The sequence below is a fragment of the Aegilops tauschii genome, chromosome 5, assembly GCF_002575655.3.
Source record: "Aegilops tauschii subsp. strangulata cultivar AL8/78 chromosome 5, Aet v6.0, whole genome shotgun sequence".
NCBI lineage: Eukaryota > Viridiplantae > Streptophyta > Magnoliopsida > Poales > Poaceae > Aegilops > Aegilops tauschii.
The window spans coordinates 549,896,978-549,924,568 of NC_053039.3; the positions used below are offsets into that span (position 1 = coordinate 549,896,978).

A 27,591-nucleotide genomic window follows, 5' to 3' on the forward strand; every position below is an offset into this window, starting at 1 on the left:
GTCATGTCTACATAGTTCTCGAACCCGCAGGGTCCGCACGCTTAACGTTCGATGACGATTCGTATTATGAGTTATGTGTTTTGGTGACCGAAGTTTGTTCGGAGTCTCAGATGAGATCACGGACATGACGAGGAGTCTCGAAATGGTCGAGAGGTAAAGATTAATATATTGGAAGGTTATATACGGACACCGGAATGGTTCCGAAGAAGATCGGGGATTTTTTGGAGTACCGGGAGGTTACCGGAACCCCCCGGGAAAGTTAATGGACCTATTGGGCCATAGTGGAGAGAGGGAGGCTGCCACAAGAGGTGGCGCCCCCCCCCCCCAAGCCCAATCCGAATTGGACAAGGGGTGGGGGCACGGCCCCCCTTTCCTTCTCCCTCTCCCTCCTTCCCCCTTTCCCCTCCCCGTTGGAAGGAAGGAGGGGGGCCGAATCCTACTAGGAACGGAGTCCTAGTAGGACTCCTCCCTCTTGGCGCCCCCCTTGGGCCGGCCTCCTCCTCCCCCCTCCTTTATATACGTGGGCAGGGGGCACCCCAAAGACACAACAGTTGTTTCTTAGCCGTGTGCGGTGCCCCCTCCATAGTTTACTCCTTCGGTCATAGCGTCGTAGTGCTTAGGCGAAGCCCTGCACGGATCACATCACCAACACCGTCGCCACGCCGTCATGCTGACGGGACTCTCCCTCGACCCTCTACTGGATCAAGAGCTCGAGGGACGTCATCGAGCTGAACGTGTGCTGAACACGGAGGTGCCGTACGTTTGGTACTTGGATCGGTTGGATCGTGAAGACGTTCGACTACATCAACCGCGTTAACATAACGCTTCCGCTTTCGGTCTATGAGGGTACGTGGACACACTCTCCCCGTCTCGTTGCTATGCATCTTCTAGATAGATCTTGCGTGATCGTAGGAATTTTTTTCAAATTGCATGCTACGTTCCTCAACAAAGGGTTGCGCGAAAATATATTTTTCAATGTCTAAGATGGGCAATGGTTGCACAGCATTCATAATTCAAAATAAAAAAACCATTTCGGCCTAACATAAGCCGAAGAGCGCAGCCATGCAGCTTCGGCCTTCCGTTCACACGAAAAGGTGGGCCCCAGGGACTCTTCGGCCTACTGCTGACCAAAGAGTCCTTTTCGGCCCAACTACGGATCTCTTCGGCGAATGCGTGACTGAAGAGTCCTCTTCGGCCAACTGCCGACCGAAAGCACCCTCTTCGGCCCACACGAGGCCGACGGGGTCATAGTTTTGAATTTTTTTTTTTTGCATTAGGTGCTATAGTTTTCGAATTTGCTATAAAAACCTGATAGTTTTGAAAAAAATCTGAAAGGTCTGGGCACGCTGCCTATTCTTTTGTCATATTTCTTCGGTGTCTTCACTGGTCATGTATGCACCAAGTTTTAGCAAATTGGTCGTGGGATATACTATTGCTACTCCTTCCCATCCATATTACTTGTTGCTAGATAATATGGATCGGAGGGAGTAGGAAAGGTTGGCTAACTTGGTTTCACGTGCCCACCAGCAAAATTAATGGAGATATAGGTTTGCAAAAGTATCATTTTAATGCGCATAAGCACGAAATCTCATACTGTCGCATAAATAAATGCAAATGGATATATTTAGGACTAAAATACGTCAATATACATTCATTTCTACGACAAGTAATTTCGGACGGAGGAAGTATGTAAGTATCGACCAAGCAAGCTCTAGTATCTTATCTAGAGTGGTGCTATTTCAGTGCCAAATAGAGAGCAAACACACATCTTTAACAGATTGATTGACCAATGTAATATGTAAGACTTTGACCCCAAAAAGAATTGCCGGTTATTAGATGACTACCTCCCCCAAAACATCCTACGCTATTCTAGATTTTTATATTTGCATATATCTAATTATAAAAAACAATATCAAGATATTGTATTATACGATATACTTTAGATATCTCTACTAAGATATTAATTATACACATATAAACATATACACTATATTCATGTAAATGTCACAAATTATTTTGAGAAAACATGCAATTCTATTGTTTTTTATTGTCTCAATTTTATAAATATGCTTTTAGGGCTCAATATATTGAGAAAGTATAGTTTTACTATAAAATACAATTTACGTTTACAATAATATATTACCTTTGATTTTAATTTGACAAAAAAGATTTATATACAAAGTATAGATAATTGTATTTATTTTGACTAGCAAGCTCAAAATTTGCTTAAACAGTGGAGCTTAAAACTAATTCATGCATTTGTCTTCTTCATCATAAATCTTTGCCTTAATGCAACTACCAATCCCCGGTGTAGATTGGCCAAGCCTCTGAGGCTGCTAAGGCATCTTTAGGGATGCGGACTTGCGAAATGATTGCTGAGTCGCCGAAAAAGACGATGTATAGGATGCCCTTAGAGATGTCAAACCACCACAGGTGGCCCCTGTGAGAGAAGGAGACTTCCATAGTGGTCCAGGGCACGACGCCGAGCCCATGTGCCCTGGGAAGAGAAGGAGATTTCCACGGTGGTCTAGGGCACATCGCTAAGCCTAGTGAACTCCAATACCATCGTGCGCCAGTTTCTCGTCTCCTAGGAGTAGGAGCACAACTCTAGACACGTGGAGGGCCACGCCATCTTCACACGGTGGGAGGATGACACCGGTGCTTGTGTTTGCGTCGAGCACCAACGCTCGGTCGTGAGTTTATTTGGTCTATGTGATGATCTACAGTGATATGGTGTTAACTCAGACGTTTATCTTGTGTTTTGATTTTTTTTATCTAAACACTCGGGTGTTGTGCTATGAATCCTTCGTTATTCTATTAGGTAAATGTGGAGTGCTTAATTAGTTGCATAAACTTGTTATGGACAAGTCATTTTATATTACTTGTATGCAACTTTTTTTTGCGTAAGAAACTTTCAATATATTCATCTTCAAACATGGCAGTACAAAGAACACTAGAGGTAATAAAAATTACAACCAGGTCTGTGGACCACCTAGCGACGACTACAAACACTGAAGCGAGCCGAAGGCGCGCCGCCGTCATTGCCTCTCCCTCATCGGAGCTGGGCAAATTTTGTTGTAGTAGACAGTTAGGAAGTTGTCATACTAAGGCCCCGTGAGACCAGCGCACTAGAGCAGCAACCATCACCGATGAAGAAAGTCGTAGAACAGAAGGATCAAACCTGTAAACACCCAAACGAAGACGTACAAAGACCGGATCTAAACAGATCCACTGAAGACCAGCACCGACCGAATCCCATGAGATCCTACGAAGACACACCTCCACACGCCCTCCGACGATGCTAGACGCACCATCAGGACATGGATAGAACATGTGAGACATTTTTCCTACTGACGGACATCACCGCTGCCACACAGCCCCAACCAAGACGCTGGACCTAAAAAGAACAGGGGCCCTCTTGCCGGCTAGGGCCCGAGGTTCTTCACATCTCCATGTCCTAATGGCGATTGGAGATGGGGCGGACCGTCGTTGGTGCCGACAGGAGGAGGAAAGTCTGAGATGTTTTCTTGTGAATCGTACTGGCTATCGATCCTGCTACTTGTATGCAAGTTGCTATTATGTTCAGTATATTAGCATTGCAACTGAATCTGTAGGTGCAACGTTCCATATTGTTATTTTTCTGTTCGGAGCAACAAATCATTATCCTTAAATGGTTGCTTTTGGCATCTGAATTATTCCCACAAGGATAGTCTCCTTTTTTATTTACTGTTGAGCTTTAAATTACCTTTGCATTTTACTACTTCTATGAGTCTGGGCCCCACTAGAATGTTTTGTACATAAATTGCATAATCAAATTCACTGTACGAGCCGACTTAAAAAAAAGTCACCGTATTAGTGGTTTGCTGAAGGCGACATCAGTGGCTATACAAAAAAAGAAAAAAAAACTTGAAAAACAGAGAGACTGTATACAATTCCTTTCGAATCAAATCAGCTAAATGTCACACACACACTTTCTGCCTACAGCTCCAAAACTCCAAGCATCCAAATAAAACATGACTTGTGGTCACACATTTCAAAGACTGGCTAAACATCCAGATTATTGGTGTTATAGCAGTTCTATCATTTACACTTATCAGGGGAGATTCAAAATAGCATGCAAAGACTGATTATTATCCACCGCGTCGCTCCGCTTCCGCGTTATGGTCAGTCTGAGCAGAGCTCTGCTCCTTTGATTGCACCTCCTTATCGTCCTTATCTGCATCTTCAACCTGGGAATCTGTCAAGGAATTTGACAGCGAGCTCTCAGAAGTTATGGCGCCCGAACAAGCTTCACCATCCTCTCCATGGAAGAACCTAGCGAGAGACAGGGCATTGTAAGTAGAGCTGGCTCTCTTGAGGCCCTCTATCGCTTTCATTGCTGCGAGTGTGCTTCGGTACACCTCTGAGGTTTCTGCGTCGCAAGATGAAGCTGGGTCACGACTAGCCGCATCATTGTGAGCCTGATGCTTTGAAGAGGAACCAGACTCGAGTACTTCATCTTCGACAGGGAAAAGGATTTCAAGATTAGCCTCACATTCTCGAACAAGTCTTGTTAACGGCTCAGTGGTGAAAAATGGTTGGTGGCGAGCTCGCTGAGTGAAAGGTAGGCTGAGAACGCCGCCTGTTCTTTTGTCATACTTCTTCAGTATCTTCACCAGCCCTGCATGCACCAAGTGTCATGATGTTAGCTAGAAAGCGTACTGTTGGTAGGACACTGAAGGTTGGCTAACTTGGTTTCATGTGCTCACCAGCAAAATTCAGGGAGCTGTAGGTCTGCAGAAGTATCATTTCGCCGTGGATAAGCACGAAATCTCTACGTATCTCTAACATTTCTTCAGTGAACTCAGTTTTGGATGTAAAAGCACCATTCTTCTTAGCTTTGACTCGCTCAATCCTCTCCTTTAGCACCTAGAGACAAGCAAACTGACGAGTGAAAATAAAAGAAATTGGTATACCACAACTATCTGCTACTGTACTACCTAAGCCCCTAAATGACCCATGTACAATAAACGAAAAATGCCAACAATGGACAATAACATTCACAGATTGTGGGATTTCAAAAGTAGGAAAGGAATCTCTCCCAAGCGCTCATGAGAACCTTATCAAGAATGTCTTGTCATGTTGTTAGGACAATCATCTTCTCAACAACTCACATGTTATTAGATTCTATAGATCCAACAACACCAAGACAGTCTGTTACGTAAGGACAAAACCATGTGACAGTACAACGAAATAGATGCTCTCAGCAGGAGGCTGAATCAAATGATGACAACTAATATGAAGAGAAGAACTGAAGCATAAAGAGACTCTTTAGGCCTTTCATTCAGAAGTGTGGATTTTACTACAGCCTGAAATGCTAAACCATCTAAACTGCTCAGTCAGTTATGTCTGTGTGGTCCATACACAAAAAAATATTCCCTCCGTCCCATCATATAAGATGTCATTACAACCAATATGTGAGTATATCAGTTGTAATGACATCTTATATTATGGGACGGAGGGAGTAGTAAATTTACTTCTTTAGGCAAGGCCAAGTGCTGTTGTTTATATTGGTCTCTGGTCTCGGTTTACTAGAATGACTGGAACTGGGTTTGCTGCTCACCTAGTTACCAGTCACTGACATTTCAGCAGACTCTGCCTCATAATGAGCACTGACAAACCTAAGTGGCAAACTATAAATTCCATTCTCGTGCGAATGGATTCGCTGATCATTCACATATGGGTCATTGGTAAACATCACATAATGACAACTACATGACTGGAACCTTAATATGCCTAAGTCACTTTGGTCATGTTCGCTAAGCTTATGCAGAATGTTGACATTTTCAGGCCATCACTTAAATGGGGAGTATATCACTGCACAATAAAATTCAGAGTACCGGATTTGACGGCTTTTCTGATCGTAACCATAGCATAGAGAGCTTGCCCCTGTCATACAGAAAGGCGCATGTCCAAAGACCATGAACATATGCTTAAAGTGCTATACCAGACACTCTGATACTAAAAGATTAAACCATGTCACAACAGGAGGCTCAGTCAAATGATCAGAAGTAATATGCAGTCAAGAACTGAAGGTGACAGTGCAAGATACTTTCAAGTTCCAACAGGAGGTTCAGTCAAATGATCAGAAGTAATATGCAGTCAAGAACTGAAGCATAAAGAGACTGTTCAGATTTCAGCAGATAAGTTCAGAAGTATTTTTTTTAACTAGTCTGAAATGTTAAACGATCTAGACTGCTCAATCAGCTATGCTTTTATGAACCATTAAAAAAGCTAAATAGAGTTCTCCGGGCAAGGCCAAGTGCTGTTGTTTAAATTGGTTTGGGGTCTCGATTTACAAGAATTACTGGAACTGGATTTGCTACTCACCTAGTTAAGTTCAGAAGTTGGATATTATTAGTTTTAGAACAGCCTGAAATGTTAAACGATCTAGACTGCTCAATCAGCTATGCTAATATGATCCATAAAGAAAAGGTAAATTTAGTTCTTCGGGCAAGGCCAGGTGCTGTTGTTTACATTGGTTTGGGGTCTCGGTTTACAAGAATTGTTGAGACTGGATTTGCTACTCACCTAGTCACCTGTAACAGACATTTAAGCAAACTCGGCCATAATGAACACTGAACAAACCTCAGTGGCAGCTTTAAACTGCGTTATCGTGCGGATGTTCACTAATCACATATGAGTCATTGGTTAAACGTGACATAATGACATCTGCATAGCTGGAGCCTTAATACGCCTAAGTCGCGTAGAGCATGTTCAATAAGCCAATGTGGAGTGTTGACATTTTCAGGCCATTTCACTTAACAGGGGGAGTATCACTGCACAACTAAATTCAGAGTACCAGGTTTGATGGCTTTTCTGATGGATACAGACAAACAGTTATAGAGTGATTGCATGCCCCTGTCGTACAGAAAGGCGCATCCCATCGATTTTGCCTATAATGAACAAACAACAGAAACATTTTATCCACCTAAGTTACTATGACAACCAGACAAGCCTAGTTTGCAGTTGCAATTAAAGGCATCACAAGCGGCCAATTACTCGTTGGCCGAACCAAATCACGGTTTAGTGCTACCACTGATTCACCACTACTATCCAAAAAAAAAAATCTTAGACATTCTAAACTCGAGAGATTCATTCCCCGGCACGGCACAACCCGAAATCCCCACGATCCAAGTCCCGGCCCACGACGGCCCTACCTAGGCTCCGCCCCGCACGCGTCGGCGCGGGCGAGAAGACGACGGCTGCAGGCATGGGGGCAGGGCGGAGGCGGGGGAGGGGAAGGGGGAAGGTGTTGGTTGGGGTACCTGGAGGCGGATGACGTACCACTCCTCCCTCTCCATGTAGAAGTCGTTGAGCTTGTGGAGCTCGACGTCGAGGATCCGGGCGAACCAGTCCCCGAGGCCGCCGTCGCCGCGCCCGGGCGGGGGCAGGGGAGGCGGGGGCGGCGGCTGGTCGGCGGCGAGGGCGTCGGGCGGCAGCGTCTTGATGAGCTTCTTGAGCGCCTTGTAGGCGAGGTACTTGTCCTTCCAGTCCGGCAGCGTGCCCTCCAGGTGGCTCCGGAAATCCTTGCCGAACTTCATCTCCTCTCCCCTCCGCCGCGGCGCGAGAATTCCAAGGAAGGATTCGAGGATGCCGTGGCCGATGGAGAAGAGGAGGAGGAAGAAGGGGGGAGGCGGGCTGGGCCGGCCAGGGTGGGCGGGCGGATGATTGGGGCGTGGGTCGCTGTCGGGCGGGCCCGGGGGTTATTCGGCCTCGGTGGGCGCGTGGGTCCCTTTCCTTGCTCGTCGTCTCGTCTTGTTCCGCTTGGCTGATGCCGCCGCCGGTCGCCCGCTTCGGCGTTAATAAAACCATTTGGGTTTTGTTTGGGCCCTACTACGTCGGCTTCGGCCCTTGGATACGGTCAGATTCCCATTCAGAAAAGGAAAAGAAATGGTGGAATCTTTTTTCCAGAACAGAGGCCACGTGATTGGGGAATTTCAGAACAAAATGGTGAGCTAGTTGTCAAAAACACGGCCAGCTTCGATTAGACCAACACAAGAGAGAGAAATCATAAGCCCACATAAACCTCTTCAAACCACGGGCGATGGAACGCCGGCCATTTCGACGGTTTCGTCCTAGCGAGCAGACGCCTCGATCGACCCAACCAGGTCAAGCTCGGGTTGGCCTGTGCCTATACTGTTTTCCAAAAAAAAATTATTTGAAAAAAAAATCAGATGATTTTTTGGCACGCAATTTATTACTCCCTCCATCTCATGATGTAAGACATTTTTTGACATTATGAAACGGACGGAGTACATAAATGGTTGTGTGGTTTTTTTTCTTCCAAGACAACGCGTTGCATCCATTAAATGGTAGAGTTAAATCAAAGAATACTTCCTCTCTGTCCAAATTCTGTAGTACCCCCGGTACTTTGCATCAAATTTAACCATAAATTTAACTAACGAAAGTACTTGACACTGTCATAGGGTCAACAAACGTCTTATATTAAGTTAAAGAGGTACTATAATTTATAGGGAAAAGTTTCCAGCCGGTGCGTCGGCTGAAACTTCAGCCGATCCCATGCCCCGAACCACCGGCGGCGTGGCCCCGACCCTTCCCCCACCCCTGTCCCTCTCACGACCGCTCCGCTCAGTGCTGCAACACGCCACCATCAGGGCTGCCATGGCTGTCACCACACAAATTGCTGTCATGGCCGTCACCACAGATGGCCGCTCAGTGTTGCAACCAGCGATGGTTTTTGTTGGAACCGCCTACACCAATTGTTGCCATGGCCGTCACCTTGGAACTGCCATGCCCGTCAAAATAGATGGCCACTCAGTGTTGCAACCAGCGGTGGTGTTTGCTGGAACCGCCTACACCAATTGTTGCCATGGCCATCACCTTGGAGCTGCCATGCCCGTCACCATAGATGACCACTCAGTGTTGCAACCAGCGATGGTGTTTGCTGGAACCGCCTACACCAATTGTTGCCATGGCCGTCACCTTGGAGCTGCCATGCCCGTCACCATAGATGGCCGCTCAGTGTTGCAACCAGCGATGGTGTTTGCTGGAACCGCCTACACCAATTGTTGCCATGGCCGTCACCTTGGAGCTGCCATGCCCGTCACCATAGATGGCCGCTCAGTGTTGCAACCAGCGATGGTGTTTGCTGGAACCGCCTACACCAATTGTTGCCATGGCCGTCACCTTGGAGCTGCCATGCCCGTCACTATAGATGGCCGCTCAGTGTTGCAACCAGCGATGGTGTTTGCTGGAACTGCCTACACCAATTATTGCCATGGCCATCACCTTGGAGCTGCCATGCCCGTCACCATAGATGGCCGCTCAGTGTTGCAACCAGCGATGGTGTTTGCTGGAACCGCCTACACCAATTGTTGGAATCGGCATCGTCAATTGCTGGAAACATGAGGTCGAAAGTTGCCAAAGCTGCATCCAGCAATTTTTTTGCTACATACGACATCGCTTTTTGCTGGAAGCGGCACGGGCATCGGCCATGACCATCAGCAGGGAGGAGCTGCAAGCAGGCGGAAAAATGCTACAACCGGCACATCAATTTGCTACAACCGACGTTTTTTTGCTGGAACCAGTCGAGTGTCGATGTAGCGGAGCTGCATCCAGCGATATAATTTGCTACATCCGGGCATCGTTTTGGCTGGAACCAGCATGAGCTCGGCGTCATCACACGGGGCTGCTCGGAACACTGTGCCGGCGGCCAATGTTTCCATGACAACGTTGGCAGCACTACAACGACCACGCGGTGCTCGGGACGACGGCGTCTCCGTGCTGCATCGGGACGCAATAGGCCTATTAGCGATACGGCGACCTGCTTTGAAGGACAAAACAGGGCTGCTGGCGATGACGGTGACCACACGATGCTCCGGACGGCGGCCAGGGTGACGAGCGCTTGGGTTATTCGGCCTCGGTGGGCGCGTGGGTCCCTTTCCTTGCTCGTCGTCTCGTTCCGCTTGGCTGATGCCGCCGCCGGTCGCCGCTTCGGCGTTAAAAAAACATTTGGGTTTTGTCTGGGCCCTACGTCGGCTTCGGCCCTTGGATACGGTCAGATTCCCATTCAGAAAAAGAAAAAAATAGTGGAATCTTTTTTCCAAAACAGAGGCCACGTGATTGGGGAATTTCAGAACAAAATGGTGAGCTAGTTGTCAAAAACATGGGCAGCTTCGATTAGACCAAACACAAGAGAGAGAAATCGCAAGTCCACAGAAACCTCTTCAAACCACGGGCGACGGGAAGCCAGCCATTTCGACGGTTTCGTACTAGCGAGTAGACGCCTCGATCGACCCAACCAGGTCAAGGTCGTCTTGGTGATTTTTTTTTTCGATAAAACTTCTGATCTATTTATCTTTAATCATGACAGTACAATAAACATCAGAAATAATAAAAATTGCATTCAGATTCGTAGACCACCTAGCGACGACTACAAGCACTGAAGCGAGCCGAAGGTGCGCCGCCGTCATCGCCACTCCCTCGCCGGTGCCGGGCAAAACTTGTTGTAGTAGACAGTCGGGAAGTCGTCGTGCTAAGACGTCATAGGACTAGAGCATCAGAACAGCAACCGCCACTGATGAAGATTGCCGTAGATCGGAAGGATCCAACCTGAAAACACACGAACGTAGACGAACAACCAAATCCGAGCAGATCCACCAAAGATAGATCCACCAGAAACACACCTCCACATGCCCACCGACGATGCTAGACGCGCCACCAGGACGGGGGCTAGGCGGGGAGGACCTTATTCCATCTTCAGGGAGCCGCCACCGTCTCGCCTTCCTAAGCAGGACACAAACCTCTTTAAAAATATAAGACTTTTTACATCACTACTTTAATGATTTAATACACACTGCATTTTTACAACCATAAAAACCTGACAATCGGATGATTTCTGTTGTTTTCGAGAACCATTCTCTGGTCAGATACATGGTCAACAAATGTCTTATATTAAGTTAAAGAGGTAGTATTATGTTTTTGACAACCATAAAAACCTGCCAACCATAAAAACCTTTGGTTTGTAGGAATTTCATAGGATTTCTATAGGATAGGATTTGCAAAGGAAAAGTTCTTTTGAAGCCCTTTGGTTTGTAGGAATGGATTCCTATTCCTATGTAGGATATGAATCAATTCTTCATATGTTGGAGGAAAGAAAACATAGCTAAGACTCAATGAAAAAATTCCTATTCTATGCATCAAATGACATCTTTTTCTCTATAGGAATTGAGATGCATGTCATCTCACTTCCTATGATTTCCCTATTCTTATAACATTCCTATCCTATGAACCAAAGGAGGCCTTAGGAGGGTTGTGGTACCTTCAGTCCGGCATGGATCAAACACTAGCTTTGACGCAATGGTGTCTTATCAAGGCGAAATATTCACATGTGATGACTTCGTCGACAATCTCAAGATCCACCGGGTCGGACTCTTGAATATGTTCATGGGATAGAATCCGCATGCGTGCATTCATAATGATGAGTGTACATATACATTTGTGAGTGTTTGTGTCTATAATGTGTCTCTAACAAAAAATGATTTATATTTTTTTAGAAAATCATATGACTTTTGTGGCATGCAATGTCTTAAAAAATAGTTGTGCAGATTTTTTTTTCGAGACAGCAGGTTGCATATATTAATTGGTAGAAATAACATCAAAGAATACTTCCACCGTCTGATTTGACAGTCTCCGTTGTATTTTATGTCAAAGTTTAACAATAAATTTAACTAGCAAAGTATAATTGATATGTCAAAAAACAATATTATTGGATCTAACAATACAAATTTTGTGGCACATATAATTTATAATTTGCTCATCATACCTATGATCAAAGTGACATCATGTTGATGTCATCAGTGATGTGGTGACAGATGCAGCCGTCTAGTGGTAACATTTTTTTGCAAAAATTAATCTTAGTCAGATCCATGGGCTCGTCTTTCGTTCAGAATAATGAAGATGTGAGCCAATCACCGCAAATACACTAGAAATAAAAGGACAAAAGAGGATATTCTATCACAAGATCGGCCGGCCGTGTTCTGGTGTGTGTAACGGGCGTGGGTCGTTTCTAACTTGCCAGCCTACCCCGCGAGCCGAAACGTGTACTTCTACTCTCTACCGTGAACTGAATGGTAGAGCCAACCCAGCAGGATTCAAGTCTTAGAATTGGCATTGGTGGTCGCATTTTTCTAGATTTATTTCAGGCCTTTCGACGATGTGTGTTCAGTGAGAGGAGACGATCCCTCGACTACGAAGTCATCGGTGACGACTTCATCAATCTCAAGACGATGTACCGACTCAGTATCTCAGAAGTGCTTATAAGGATATGGTGTGTATGTGTGCATTCATAGGGTTGAGTGTATGTGTATACGTGAACGTCCACATTTGTACTATGTTGTACTCCCTACTAGCTTGATTTGGCCAGAGCGCACTTCTATGCCGAGCACACGATCGATATAGAGTGGGAAAAAGAAGAGGCAATCAAAAACGAACATACAGCTTCCCTTAGCTAATTTTTTTAAAATAATACATTTTTTTTATTAAATTACACAAATATTACGCCGAAAAAATATTTTTCATAAATAATACACCGTCGGCCCGCAGCGGGCCGACTGGACCTAATCGGCCCACAGCAGGCCGATCGCTTGCTGCTGGCCGACTGCTGGCCCGCCTGGCACGCGTCGGCCTCGGATTGGGCTGGCCACGTCGCGAGGGGGAGGAAGGGAGCTGTCGGCGCGGGCGTGCCCCTGTCGGCCTACTGCGGGCCGATCGGCCAGCTGCTGGCCGACAGGGTGCGGCCCCACCTCGCGCGCGGCTGGCCGGCTCCCTGCGGCCTTATCCTCCCCTTCCTCCCTTCTTCTTCTGTTCTTCTTCTGTTCTTACCTTCTCCTCTCTCTACACAAAAATGCCACCAATTTATACACCTAAATGAGCAAGTTTTTCGCGATTTTGGCACCGTGAATGGATTCAACTCAGTTAGGGCAGTCAAAAGAGGTCTCGATCTACTGATGGGGTAGCTCGTGGTGGTCGTGGTGAGCATTTTGGTGGAGGAGGTGGTGGTGAAGTTGGGGCAGTGTGGTGGAGGTGAAGCTCGTCGTTCGTCGTTCTTCGTTGGAGGCGGAGCATCGGAAGTTTGGTGGCCGCCGTTCGTCGTTTTTCGTTCGCACGCACGCTTCAAGGGTATATTTCAGCAAACATTATATTTTTCGTAGGTGCTCCGGTAGTATTTGTTAATATGTTTCGATGTGAAATAAATTAGGTGTGCGATTATTGTTATTTGCCCCGGTAGTATACATAAATATATTTAGATGTCAACTAATTAGTTGTGTAAAAATGTGTAGTTGCTCCGGTAATATTCCGTACTATATGTGGATGTCAAGTATTTAGGAGTGTCAGTATTTGTAGTAGTTCCGAAAAAAGGTCCGTAATATAGGCAGTCCAGTCAAATATATTAATCTGTCAATATTTGTAGTTGCTACGGCAAATATTCGTAATATACTTGTAGGTGTGTGAATTGTATTAGTTGCTCCGTTAATATTCTGTAATATATAGCTAGGTAATATATAGACATGTCTAATATTTGTTAGTGGGGGTATATTAAGTTGTTGCTTAATACTTGTATTTCGTTGTTGAAAAAAAAATAGGTGAGTCGAGATGTCCGATGTAGTGAAGTTCAGATTTTACTACGGTCCTGGTACTGTCCAAACAACTGAGATGGGAGCAGATCTGAGTGAATTTACTCACATAGAGGTGCCAATGAGCGCACCACAAACATGGTCAGTCAGTCAGTTGAAAGAATGGATTGCGGCAAGTTTAGGTCTTGATACCGAAACACACACCGTCGGTGTTCATGCATTGTGGACACGGTCAAGTTCAATAATTTACTTTTATTTAAGGCCAATAGAGGGAGACTCCGATTGGGTGCGGTGGTTACAAGGTTGTGAACGAAGGGGATGCAATCCTGTTGCTTTAGTGCTTCCCGTCGTGAAGGAGGTCACTGCACATGAAGGCGAGGGTGGCTACGAAGGACAGAGCAGTCAGGTAGAAGGAGGAAATGCTTATGGTTACGAACAAGGACAAAGCAGTCAGGTAGAAGGAGGAAATGCTTATGGTTATGAATCAGGGCAGAGTAGTCAGGTAGAAGGAGGAAATGCCGATGGTGATTACAATGGCGAGGTGGACGCTGACGAGGTAGATGGGCACATGCAGAACCAGATGGAAGAAGAAGACACCGATGTTGAAAGGGGTCATGCCGATGATTCTGACGAGTCAGATGAAGAAGAAAATGCAGAGGAGGTCCCGAATCCTGCATCGTGGAATCATGACTTCTCATCTGCAATGACCGTGAATGATGGACATGATTCAGCCTGGCAATATCACCAGAACAATATTGCGACGAGTGCTATGTATCCGAACAAGCAAGCCCTGAAGGATGCAATAATTAATTGGGCAATGTCCACGCAAAGGGTTTTCACAGCTCAGGTGTCCAGTCAGAAATTCCTGACAATGGTATGCAAGAACGCAGATTGTCCCGCCAGGGTGCACGGCTTTCTCCCTAAGTATGGCACAAGTTGGGTGATAAGTGACTTAGTTAATCACACTTGTCTTATTCCCTGCATCCCTCAAGATCATGCCAACCTTTCATCCACGCTTATTGCTCAGTTGTTTTACGATGAGATAGTGCAGGGCAAAGCTATGGAAGTGAAGGCAGTCCAGACAAAAGTCTTCGCCAGGTTCAAGTACAGAATTTCTTATGGCAAGGCTTGGAGGGCTAAGCATGCGGCGCTTGAGAGGAGATTTGGTTCTTATTTTGATGCATATGACTTTGTTGTCCACCTCCTCCACACCCTGCAGCAGGGGAATCCAGGCACCTATATCGATATCCAAGACATGTTCATGCCAGAGTTCCCAACTGTGAGGGTGTTGCATCGTCTCTTCTTCTCTTTCGGTGTATGCATCAAAGCTTTCAGGCATTGCCGACCGGTGATATGTGTTGACGGTACTTTTCTCACAGGCAAGTACAAGGGTCAGATCCTGACAGCCATAGGTCAAGACGGCCAAAATCAAGTCGTCCCACTGGCATTTGCTTTTGTGGAGAGTGAGAACATTGAAAGTTGGACATGGTTCTTCAGGCAGTTGAAAATATCAGTTGTGAAGGAGAAGCCCAATGTGTGCATACTTCATGACAGGTATGCAGGTATACTCAGTGCGATAAGGACACTGACAAACCCAGGCCCTGAGGAACAAGTTCCATGGCAGGACTTGCAGAGCCGTTGGTGCATGCGCCATCTGGGGGCTAATTTCTTCTCGCAGTTTAGAAATAAGAACCTGATGAATCTGTTCAAAAAACTCTGCAAGCAGAACCAGTTATGGAAGTACAATTTGATATGCGACAGACTTAATGTGCGCACGCAGAGACACGTGAGGGACAGCAAAGCTGCAAGAGATGCAGCGGTGAGGGCACATGTTGAAGCAGTAGCTGCACAGTTGGCAACAGGAACAGCGGCCGTGGAGGAGGAGCCTGTTGGGCTATGTGACCTGCCAGGCTTTGACCCACCTAAGGAAAACTGGATGATACACCCAGGATGGCTTCAGCGGTACGTGCTTTATTAATTTGCACACTGACATGCATATTAATGGGAGACACTAACTGAAATGTTCTTTGATGAAGGTTGAAATGGGCCGGCCTTTTACCTTTCGCGCGTCTGGTTGAGTCTATCCCGGGTGAGAAACGCCTCGCCATTGATGGGTCCTTGCTGAGCTGCTTAGTGGACCGTTGGAGGCCAGAGACCCACACGTTTCACTTCAGATGGGGAGAGATGGCTCCTACTCTGGAGGATGTGTCACTTTTGCTCGGACTACCGTTGGCAGGTCATGCCGTAGGACCGTTAGACGCACCGGCTGGTTGGGAGCGAGCTCTGACACAACATTTTCATTGTGTATTTCCGGATGCTCCGGATCCGGTATGGGAGCATCACGGACCTAAGTACGAGTGGTTGCTCAATTTCCGGGTAATTTCCCCTATATCTTATCTTCAAGTTATCGTGCATACGGTTTTACAGAAAATAACTGCGGCTTACTAAAACTTTCTATTTGCTTAATGCAGATTCAGAACTTCCGGGCGCCGTTGACTGCGGAACAGATCACTCGGAGCCTGGAGGCCTACTTAATGTGGCTTTTCGGCAAGGTGATGTTCACAGAGAACCATGTCACCACTATTAGCGCGCTCTACATCCCTATGGCACTTGAGATAGCGAGCGCTCAAACGGCTGATCAGATTAGACAGAGGAGTTGGGGTTTGGCGGTCTTGGCGGCTACATACCGAGGTATGTGCAACGGTTGCCAGCTTACATCGAGAAAGCCAGCCCTTCCTGGATGCCCTCTATTCCTACAGCTGTGGTCGTAGGAGAGGTTCTCTATAGGGCGACCAGATGTACGTGTTCGTGAGCCTATAGACGCCATGTTTGATGTTGACGGCATCGACATGCCTACTTTCGGTCCGTGTTGGACACGTCGCGAGGTATGCACCGTGTTGTAGTTTAATGCAACTTTTTTCTGCACAAGAGATAGTTCGATGCTAGCGGCTACTAACTTTTGTTTTCTGCAGAGACGCTTTGCTAGTGATCAGACCAGGAAGGCATACACAGCATTGAAGGAGCAGTTCGATGCATACACCGGGGTCATCTGGCAGCCCTACACGGAAGCAGCCATACAAGCGAGATACCCTGGTGGTATGTCTGTGCTATGCACAAGGGACCGAGATTACTGGATGACAAAATCAAAGATCATCTTTGATGTCTTCGTCGAGGAGATGGCACAACAGAGGGTTATGAGGCAATTTGGTCTTCTGCAGTTGGAGCTGCCTCCCCCTATAGAGAACCCGGTGCCAGCACACATCCACAGGTATTAACCAGTTTTTCAATGTTGCATTATCTTTCATAGTACTCCATTCGAAGCTTTAGGTAATTGTTGAACACACACCACAATTTTAGGACGACAAGGAAGGGCATGACCAGGACAACTGCTGACTAGCTAGTTAGACTAGAGCCGTATGTTATAGAATGAGAGACAGCAAACACACATCTATGGCACGAGAATCACGATTTTGATCTGGATGAATTCAATCTCTATTTGCGGCGCTACATGACCGGAACACGGTTACGCATCGTTGAGCATTCCCACCCAGAGGAGATACCGGATCCTACTCCGTCGGATATGTACCCGAGCTATGACACTTCGGGCATGCAGTACGCGGTAAGATTTATTTTCTTTAAGTAATGTTATCACATACTTTGACGTGCAAGAGACAGACATTATTAATCGTCATGGAAATTTGCAGGCTACCTTGACACACGAACTCTACGCAGACGTGACCACCTTTGGACGATCACTGTCGTCTGGACCTCTTCTTCAACACCGTCCAGTGCTACAGCCCTTCTTGGAAAGAATTCAGAATAAGATACGGACTGGGTACGAGGCTATCACGTGCACCCGGAGAACCGACGTTGTTCAGCACCAGCAGCAGCAACCGCGTCACTCCACGCACCGACATCAACCACGTCCACGTCTAGCACATCAGCCGACAACCAGGCCACCCTATCCTGACCAACCTGGCAGTTCAACGTGGCAGCAACCACAGCACTATGGTCCCACGTCGAGCTTCGTGTTTTCTCCACAGCCACAGCAGCACGGTCCCTCGTCGAGCTTCGTGTTTTCTCCACAGCCATAGCAGCACGGTCCCTGTCCAGCTTCGTGTTTGAGCCAGAGCAGCCGTCACATCCAGCAGGTATGTGTCTTCATATTTTTTGTTTTCAATATTAATTGACACGACCTCATTCTTCATGATGAAACGTTCCATCGCGCAGGAGCATACGGATATCAGGCATCTATGTCGGCATCACATGATACGTGGGGGAGTGATCAACATCCCGAGGAGAACATACAGGCTCAGATGTCGCAGCACACCCAGTGGATGAACATGTTTTCGACTCCTCCACCAGGCCCCACACAGGATACACAGCATGACCAGGAAGAGTATGAGATTCCTCCTCGTCACATTAGGCCACCCAACAGGTGGGGATGGTCGCCGTTTCTAGATCCGCCTCCCCGCCAGGCCAGACGTCGTCACTGACGCTTCTATCTATCCGTACAGACATTACCATCTATTTCTGTGTGAGACTTATGTCTATTCTATGTATGAGACAAATGACTATGTACTTATGTATGAGACATATGCCTACTCTATTTTAGTACTCTGTTATCTGAACTACAAGATCATATTTAGATAGAACATAATGCTCATACAACAAGACATTACAAACAACTAGATAGAACAAAATTAAACGGTACGTACGACTGAACTTGCAACATACAGCATAAAAACTACATGAAGTCATCATCGTCATTCTCGATCGATGCAGAACTCTTGCCCTTCGACGGTGAAGAACTCTTGCCCTTCGACGATGAAGAAGTCGTGCCCTTCGACGATGCAGAAACCTTGCCCTTCGACGATGCAGAAACCTTGCCCTTCGACGATGCAGAACCCGGAAGCGGCGGCATGAAGATATCATCTTCGTCCTCGCTCTGCTCAGTCCATAAACATGGATTATTTGCTGCAATCCTTCTGAAAGTTTCACTCTTCGGCACCACTACCTTCTTCCACCTTTCATGCAACCTAAGAAGTTCTTTACGTACCTCCTCATAGGTCCTTTTAGGCCACCCAGACCGACGTAATTTGTGAGCCAACTCATTCATTATGGTGTCACTACCGGTGAGTTCGTCCCATGGAACTATCCTATTGTCCATCCTGAAATCGGTAGCTAGCCTCAGAAGAGTCCTGCTCATCCCAGGGTGAAAACTACGATCGAAAGGATAATGCGACATCTCAACTACACTACACTGGAATGCTTATCCACCTCCGTCTGAAGGGGGTTTTATAGGTTTAAAATTTTGTCTTGAATCTTTCGGATCTGAATATTCATACCACAATTAAGAGAATTACATTGAAATTATGCCAAGTAGCATTCCACATCAAAAAATATGTTTTTATCATTCACTACTGGAATCAGCTAATTTGCCATCTGCCAGCTCTTTGCCGTCTGCTAGCTGACGGCAAAGAAGCTCTTTGCCATCAGCTACCCAGAAGCTGACGGCAAAGAAGTGGCAGACGGCAAAGAAGCTCTTTGCCATCTGCGGGCTCTTTGCCGTCCGCCAGCGGACGGCAAAGATTCTTTGCCGTCAGCCAGCGGACGGCAAAGAGAGAGGTGGCCCCCACCCCCCGCCCGTTTGGGGAAACCTTAACGCCCCACCTCTTTGCCGTCTGCAAGCGGACGGCAAAGAGGCAAAAGGGCGGACGGCAAATAGTGGCGGACGGCAAAGAGAAGACTACCTAACGGCCCGTACCCCCCCGCCCGTTACTCTCTGTTCTCCCCCTCTCTCTCCTCGCCGACGCGCACAACATCCCACCCCACATCCCACCCCATATCCCACCCCACCGCTGCCGCCCGCCGCGCGCCGCCGCCCCCAGCACTCGCCGCCGCCCGGCGCCCCGAGGCCCCGCCGCCCCGCCGCCCTCCTCCACCGCCCCGGGGCCCCGCCGCCCCGTCGCCCCGGCCCCCCACCGGCCACCTCCTCCACCGCCCCGCCCCCCTCCTCCACCGCCCCGCCCCCCTCCTCCACCGGCGACCTCCTCCACCGGCCCTGCCTCAGGTGAGCTCTACCCCTTTTTTCCTTTTTTTTTCTGTTTTTTTAGTTTTAGGTTTAGTTTTAGTTTAGTTTTAGGGCCGCAAACAACACACTAAAAAAAGTTCGTACATAAAGTAGTTCGTACATAATAAATAGTAAAAAAACTACTCGGCGTTGCTATCTAGGTCAATCACGGCCGGGCCGTTGCCGCCGTCATCGTCGCTGCTGGACCGGTTCGCGACGTCGTCCCAGTCCACCGGGACGTCGTCCGAATCCTCTTCCTCCTCCGCCGCCGGCGCCTGTTGCCACTCCTGCTGCCACTCCGGCGGCGCCATCGCCGCCTCCTCCTGGGCCTCCAGCGCCGCCTGCTGCGCCGCCATCGCCGCCTGCAGCGCCGCCATCGCCGCCTGCAGCGCCGCCTCCTCCTGGGCCTCCAGCGCCGCCGCCGCGGCGGCCTCCTCCGCTGACTGCGCCAGGATCGCGAGGAGCCCGGGCGTGTCCTCCGGGTCGCCGTCCTGCTGGAGCGCCGCCTGCTCCGGCGGGATCACAACCTCGGCCGGGGCTGCTGGGGCGGGGGTGGGAGCGGGTGCCCTGCGCGGCTGGGAGGGCCCGGCTCCACGGGAGAGATCGCCGACAGGGAGCCCTCGGGCGGCGCGCTTGAAGGCGCCGATGACGTCGTCGAACTGCTTGCCCTTCCAAAAATGGCAGCGGCCCTTCCGGTTGTAGCGTCCCCCGGGGTGCGCGCGAAGCTCTGCCGGCGTCGCCGGTGCGCCCTGCGTGGGGAATCCGTCCGCGGAGATCCTCCACGGCCGCGGCAGCTTCGCCGCCGGCGGCACGTAGAGGCCGAACCGAGCGAGGTCCTCCGTCTACCCCAACGTGAGGCTCGACGGCCAGTGGCCGCCCGGTGCCGCGCGGCAGCGGGAAGCGGGGGGCAGGAGGCGTCGGGGCACGCGGGGCAGGCGAGGCGGCAGCGGGCAGGGGGGGCAGTCGGCAGCGCCTCAGCGGGGGCGGCCGACGCGACGCGACGCGGCGGCCGAGGCGGAAGTGGCGCCGCAGGCCGAGGCGGAAGCGGGGGCGGCCGATGCGGCGGGCGAGGCGGAAGCGGGCGAGGCGGAAGCGGACGGCAAAGGCACTATAAAGTTTGCCGTCCGCGGCGGACGGCAAAGGCCTGCCGTTAGCCACTTAACGGACTGAGAGCACAATTATTGCCGTCTGCTCTCGTTGCCGTCCGCGGCAGACGGCAAAGGTCCTTTGCCGTCAGCCGTCAGGAAGCAGACGGCAAAGCAGCTGTTTACCGTAGCCTACTTTGCCGGAGCCTTTTGCCGTCCGCGGCTGACGGCAAAGGCCTTTGCCGTCCGCCGTTCATGCCTTTGCCGTCCGCCGTGGCAGACGGCAAAATAGCTGATTCCTGTAGTGATTTACCTACTCGAGGACGAGCAGGAATTAAGCTTGGGGATGCTTGATACGTCTCCAACGTATCTATAATTTTTTATTGTTCCATGCTATATTATATTCTGTTTTGGACATTAATGGGATTTATTATACACTTTTATATTATTTTTGGGACTAACCTATTAACCGGAGGCCCAGCCCAGAATTGCTGTTTTTGCCTATTTCAGAGTTTCGCAGAAAAAGAATATCAAACGGAGTCCAAACGGAATGAAACCTTCGGGAATGTGATTTTCGGAACGAACGTGATCCAGAGGACTTGGACCCTACGTCAAGACATCAACCAGGAGGGCATGAGGTAGGGGGCGCGCCCTCCACCCTCGTGGGCCCCACGTTGCTCCACCGATGTACTTCTTCCTCCTATATATACCTACGTACCCCCAAACTACCAGATACGGAGCCAAAAACCTAATTCCACCGCCGCAACCTTCTGTACCCCTGAGATCCCATCTTGGGGCCTTTTCCGGATCTCCGCCGGAGGGGGCATCGATCACGGAGGGCTTCTACATCAACACCATAGCCTCTCCGATGATGTGTGAGTAGTTTACCTCAGACCTTCGGGTCCATAGTTATTAGCTAGATGGCTTCTTCTCTCTTTTTGGATCTCAATACAATGTTCTCCCCCTCTCTTGTGGAGATCTATTAGATGTAATCTTCTTTTGCGGTGTATTTGTTGAGACCTGCTGGATAGCGGTCGATGTGTGGAGTAATAGTAGTAGATGCAGGCAGGAGTCGGCCTACTTGTCTCGGACGTGATGCCTATATACATGATCATACCTAGATATTCTCATAACTATGCTCAATTCTGTTAATTGCTCAACAATAATTTGTTCACCACCGTAATACTTATGCTCTCGAGAGAAGCCTCTAGTGAAACCTATGGCCCCCAGGTCTATTTTTCATCATATTTAATCTCCCGACAACAAGCTATTTCTGGCGCCGCTTTTATTTTGCTTTCTTTACTTTGCATCTTTATCATAAAAATACATGCGCGTAGTACTTTGTTTTGATGACTAATAGATTTTTGCAATAAGTATGTGAGTTCTTTATGACTAATGTTGAGTCCATGGATTATACACACTCTCACCCTTCCATCATTGCTAGCCTCTTCGGTACCGTGCATTGCCCTTTCTCACCTCAAGAGTTGGTGCAAACTTCGCCCGTGCATCCAAACCCCGTGATATGATACGCTCTGTCACACATAAGCCTCCTTATATCTTCCTCAAAACAGCCACCATACCTACCTATCATGGCATTTCCATAGCCATTCCGAGATATATTGCCATGCAACTTCCATCATCATCATATACATGACTTGAGAAGTTATTGTCATACTGCTTTGCATGATCGTAAGATAGCTAGCATGATGTTTTCATGGCTTGTCCTTTTTTGATGTCATTGCTACGCTAGATCATTGCACATCCCAGTACACTGCCGGAGGCATTCATATAGAGTCATATCTTTGTTCTAGTAACGAGTTGTAATATTGAGTTGTAAGTAAATAAAAGTGTGATGATCATCATTATTAGAACATTGTCCCATGTGAGGTTATCAAAATAAAAGTGGCCAAAGAAGCCCCAAAAAAAGAGAGAGGCCAATGAAGCCTACAAAACAAAGAGAAAAAAAGAAAAAAAAGAAAAAAATGAGAGAAAAAGAGAGAAGGGACAATGTTACTATCCTTTTACCACACTTGTGCTTCAGAGTAGAACCATGTTCTTCATATAGAGAGTCTCTTGAGTTATCACTTTTATATACTAGTGGGAATTTTCATTATAGAACTTGGCTTCTATATTTCGATGATGGGTTCCTCAAATGCCCGAGGTCTTCATGAGCAAGCAAGTTGGACGCACACCCACTTATTTTCCAGTTTGAGCTTTCATACACTTATAGCTCTTAGTGCATCCGTTGCATGGCAATCCCTACTCCTCACATTGACATCAATTGACGGGCATCTCCATAGCCCGTTGATTAGCCGCGTCGATGTGAGACTTTCTCCTTTTTGTCTTCTCCACACAACCTCCACCATCATATTCTATTCCACCTATAGTGTTATGTCCATGGCTCATGCTCATGTATTGCATGAAAGTTGAAAAGGTTTGAGAACATCAAAAGTATGAAACAATTGCTTGGCTTGTCATCGGGGTTGTGCATGATGTGAATATTTTGTGTGGTGAAGATGGAGCATAGCCAGACTATATGATTTTGTAGGGATAACTTTCTTTGGCCATGTTATTTTGAAAAGACATGATTGCTTTATTAGTATGCATGAAGTATCATTGTCTTACTGTCAAATGATAGACTATTGCTTTGAATCACTCGTGTCTTAATATTCATGCCATGATTAGATTACATGATCAAGATTATGCTAGGTAGCATTCTACATCAAAAATTATCTTTTTTATCATTTATCTACTCGAGGACGAGCAGGAATTAAGCTTGGGGATGCTGGTACGTCTCCGTCGTATCTATAATTTTTGATTGTTCCATGCCAATATTCTACAACTTTTACATACTTTTGGCAACTTTTTATACTATTTTTGGGACTAACATATTGATCCAGTGCCCAGTGCCAGTTCCTGTTTGTTGCATGTTTTTTGTTTCGCAGAAAATCCATATCAAACGGAGTCCAAACGGGATAAAAACTGACGGAGATTTTTTTGGAATATAAGTGATTTTTGGGAAGAAGAATCAACGCGATACGATGCCCGAGGGGGCCACGAGGCAGGGGGCGCGCCCCAGGGGGTCAGGCGCGCCCTGGGCCCTCATGGCCATCCCGTAAGGCGGTTGGAGCCCTTCTTTCACCGCAAGAAAGCTAATATCCGGATAAAGATCGTGTCCAAAATTCAGCCCAATCGGAGTTACGGATCTCCGGTTATAAAAGAAATGGTGAAAGGGCAGAATCTGGAACGCAGAAACAGAGAGAGACAGAGAGACAGATCCAATCTCGGAGGGGCTCTCGCCCCTCCCACGCCATGGAGACCATGGACCAGAGGGGAAACCCTTCTCCCATCTAGGGGAGAAGGTCAAGGAAGAAGAAGGAGGGGGGCTCTCTCCCCCTCGCTTCCGGTGGCGCCGGAACGCCGCCGGGGCCATCATCATCACCACAATCTACACCAACAACTTCACCGCCATCATCACCAATTCTTCCCCCCCTCTATGCAGCGGTGTAACCCCTCTTTTACCCGATGTAATCTCTACTTAAACATGGTGCTCAACGCTATATATTATTTCCCAATGATGTATGGCTATCCTGTGATGTTTGAGTAGATCCGTTTTGTCCTATGGGTTAATTGATGATCGTGATTGGTTTGAGTTGCATGTTTTATTATTGGTGCTGTCCTATGGTGCTCTCCGTGTCACGCAAGCGTGAGGGATCCCCGCTGTAGGGTTTGCAACATGTTCATGATTTGCTTATGGTGGGTGGCGTGAGTGACAGAAGCACATACCCGAGTAAGTAGGTTGTTTGCGTATGGGATAAAGAGGACTTGATGCTTTAATGCTATGGTTGGGTTTTTACCTTAATGATCTTTAGTAGTTGCGGATGCTTGCTAGAGCTCCAATCATAAGTGCATATGGTCCAAGAAGAGAAAGTATGTTAGCTTATTCCTCTCCCTCAAATAAAATTGCAATAATGATTACCGGTCTAGTTATCGATTGCCTATGGACAAATAACTTTCTTGTGACAAAAAGCTCTCTACTAAAACTAACTTAGTTGTGTCTTTATCTAAACAGCCCCTAGCTTTTATTTACGTGCTCTTTATTATCTTGCAAACTTATCCAATAACACCTACAAAGTACTTCTAGTTTTATACTTGTTCTAGGTAAAGCGAACGTTAAGCGTGCGTAGAGTTGTATCGGTGGTCGATAGAACTTGAGGGAATATTTGTTCTACCTTTAGCTCCTCGTTGGGTTCGACATTCTTACTTATCGAAACAGGCTACAATTGATCCCCTATACTTGTGGGTTATCAAAGAGCGCGTCGGACGCCGCCTGCTCCCGCCAGAGGAACACCCGGCTGGCCTCCACATAGGCCTCATCCTGGATGGACTCCAGGATGGCTCCGCCATCTCGTCGGACTGGGCGACGGCGAACTCCGCCTTCGCCTGCTCCATGTTGAAGCCCGGCAGCTGCTGCTTTGGCTCCTCCGCCTCCTCCACCTCCATCGAAGCCAGATTCTCCTCCTCTTCCCCCGGCTGCTCCTCGTCCTCCTCCGGCTCCAGCAAGTCCGGAGGCAGCCCGGCAGCGATGCTGGCCGCGCGCGCGGCTTGTCTCGCCCAGATCTCCTGTTGGATCTGGGTGCGGCGCTCCGACGTGAGCATTGTGTAGTAGGTTATTTTACTCCGGACTATGGCGGACCACCGAAGCATGGGCAGAGCGCCAGAGCGGGAGAGGGAGGAGGTGGATGGGCTCGGACTGCGGCGCGGAGAGGGAGGAGGTGGATGGACTAGGCTTGCGGGACTCCGGGCGGGTTAAATAGGCAGATTTGCTCTTGGGCGGCGAGCCGGAGCGGCGCCATGCGACGTTCACACTGCGACGACGGAGGAGGCGTCATCGGACCGCCGGGTTTTCAGGCGAGTCCGCGTGGGACCCCTTCGTCAGTCCTACGTGGCGGGCGTGCCCGGGCGCACCTGGGCGCCCCCATACCCGCCCCATATTTGGACTGGACATGAGGGGTGCCGTTCAGCCCGGATGTTTGAGGCCCGTTTGAGGGGGGCGTCTGGGTCAGAAAAACGTGACCGGTCAATGACCGGGCGGCACGCCCAGACATATGAGGCGGGTTTAAGGTGCCCGACTGTGAATGCTCTTAGCTTCTCTATGGCACTGCTCAAAAGAAACAAGAGATAAATCCCTCAACAGATGATAACAATCATCAAATATCGCTGCCCCATTGCCAACAAAACTACCTCGTTCTTTCATAGCCTCAATAACATCCTGATTGTCAAGAGTTAACCCGCAGTCTGTTACATCCCAAGGATTGTGCAATATTAAGATTATACTTCAAGGATGTAACTTCCACTGGTAACACATCTGAACACTACTCAATAGGATTATTTTGTTGCACCAATAAACTTGCCCGCTGAGTCCCTCCATAAGTTCATGTGCCACCATATTAGCTTCTCTATGACAATGCTCCGTGAAGCGTGTCCATATCAAAAGCAGTGTCTACATTTAGTTAGACGCAACCTTTAGGAGGGGGCAACCACCCATCAATCAAAATAGGATTCTTCGAACACATGGCAAAGCATTGAGCACAATGGTGGAGCTACGTTTATGACCTGCAGGGGCCATACCCCCCTAAACATCCATTATTTCTGCTTGCCCCCCCTGAAGATCCTGCCTAGCCCCGGCACTGATCGAGCGTAACCACTCGCAGTGTCCCGTCCCTCGGCACGTGGCATCGATGATGCGCCCTTCAGAAACGATGGTCGACTGTACCATGTCCAATGGGTCGTCGGGAGTGGATCTGGTGGGTTGCCTTGTTGCTACACGGCTACACCGCGCGTCGACGGTCGTAGCGCACAACCACTACGGTCACAACAATTGGTGACGCCGGTCCCAGATCCTCATACAGAGGTCGAAGCACCCGTCAGTGCGGATCCCAACTTCAGGTGTGGACGACCGTAGCACCCGGCATCGCCGGTCCCAACTGCAGGCGCGTACAGCCACACCACCCGGCGACGCGTACCTGCACCTCCTTCCCCGTGCCGCGACATCCGACGGCTCACGGTGGCGTGGTGTCTTCCAGTAGCGCCGCCTCACAGCACTTTGCCCGTCTGCTCGCATCATCAGTGGTGCACCCTTGCAAGTAGTGTTGGTTGCGGTGGTGGGAGGTTTACGGGTCGGTGGGTGCGTGCGCGTACCGTGGTGAGGCGAGAGAGAGAAGAGAGAGAGTAAACAAGAGAGTTGCAGGAACAAGAAAGAATAACCGGAGGCTTCCGGAGATGGGGACAAGGCAAGGCGCATGGTCCATGCAGACACATGTCGAACTCTAGAGGCGATCATGCTTACTATGCGATCTGTCGTCCGATATGTATCATCTACCATTATAATCTGAACATGACTCCTCCTATCCTCAACTCATATATGATACAGTATGTTATTCAATACTCCTACTAGTAGTATCTACTACACTAGCTTAAATTTGGATGACAAAATGTTGATCGGTTTGGTAAAAAGTTTCCTAGCAAGTAGTATAAGTAGTGTGGTTGGTTGCGCCAAATTTCAGACTGTATTTTCACGGCTAATTACTCTCTTTGTTATTGAATTATTTTTAGTTTCAGATTTGTCTTAAGTCAGAAATCTTTATAAGTTAAAAAAAATCCAAAATACGGCACATACCTGGCATATGCCCACGGGCGGTGATTATGCTTCGTTTCCGACCGAACGTGATGTAATCAATAGCGTAGAATCGTTTTTTTTAAGTGTATACAATCGTCCGGAAGAAAGAAGAAAAAA

At 48.2% G+C, this 27,591-nt stretch overlaps 1 protein-coding gene across 1 annotated transcript; it reads right to left on the bottom strand.

Annotated features, from left to right (window-relative positions):
- Positions 1-3,906: 3,906 nt before the first annotated feature.
- LOC109751718 (SPX domain-containing protein 4) lies at positions 3,907-7,818 on the bottom strand. The gene is made up of 3 exons (XM_020310606.4): positions 7,308-7,818; positions 4,749-4,908; positions 3,907-4,660 (listed from the first exon to the last, which is right to left on the bottom strand). Exons 1-3 carry the CDS (start codon positions 7,581-7,583, stop codon positions 4,131-4,133), a joined length of 966 nt encoding a protein of 321 aa, XP_020166195.1. The 5' UTR covers positions 7,584-7,818; the 3' UTR covers positions 3,907-4,130.
- Between the last annotated feature and the right edge of the window lie 19,773 nt (positions 7,819-27,591).

Coding starts and splice junctions, on each gene's coding strand:
- LOC109751718 (XM_020310606.4), bottom strand. CDS start 7,583: ATGAAGTTCGGCAAGGATTTCCGGAGCCACCTGGAGGGCACGCTGCCG. Junction 4,909..7,307: donor GGTACGTCATCCGCCTCCAG/GTACCCCAACCA, acceptor GCTTGTCTCTAG/GTGCTAAAGGAGAGGATTGA. Junction 4,661..4,748: donor CAGCTCCCTGAATTTTGCTG/GTGAGCACATGA, acceptor TGGTGCATGCAG/GGCTGGTGAAGATACTGAAG.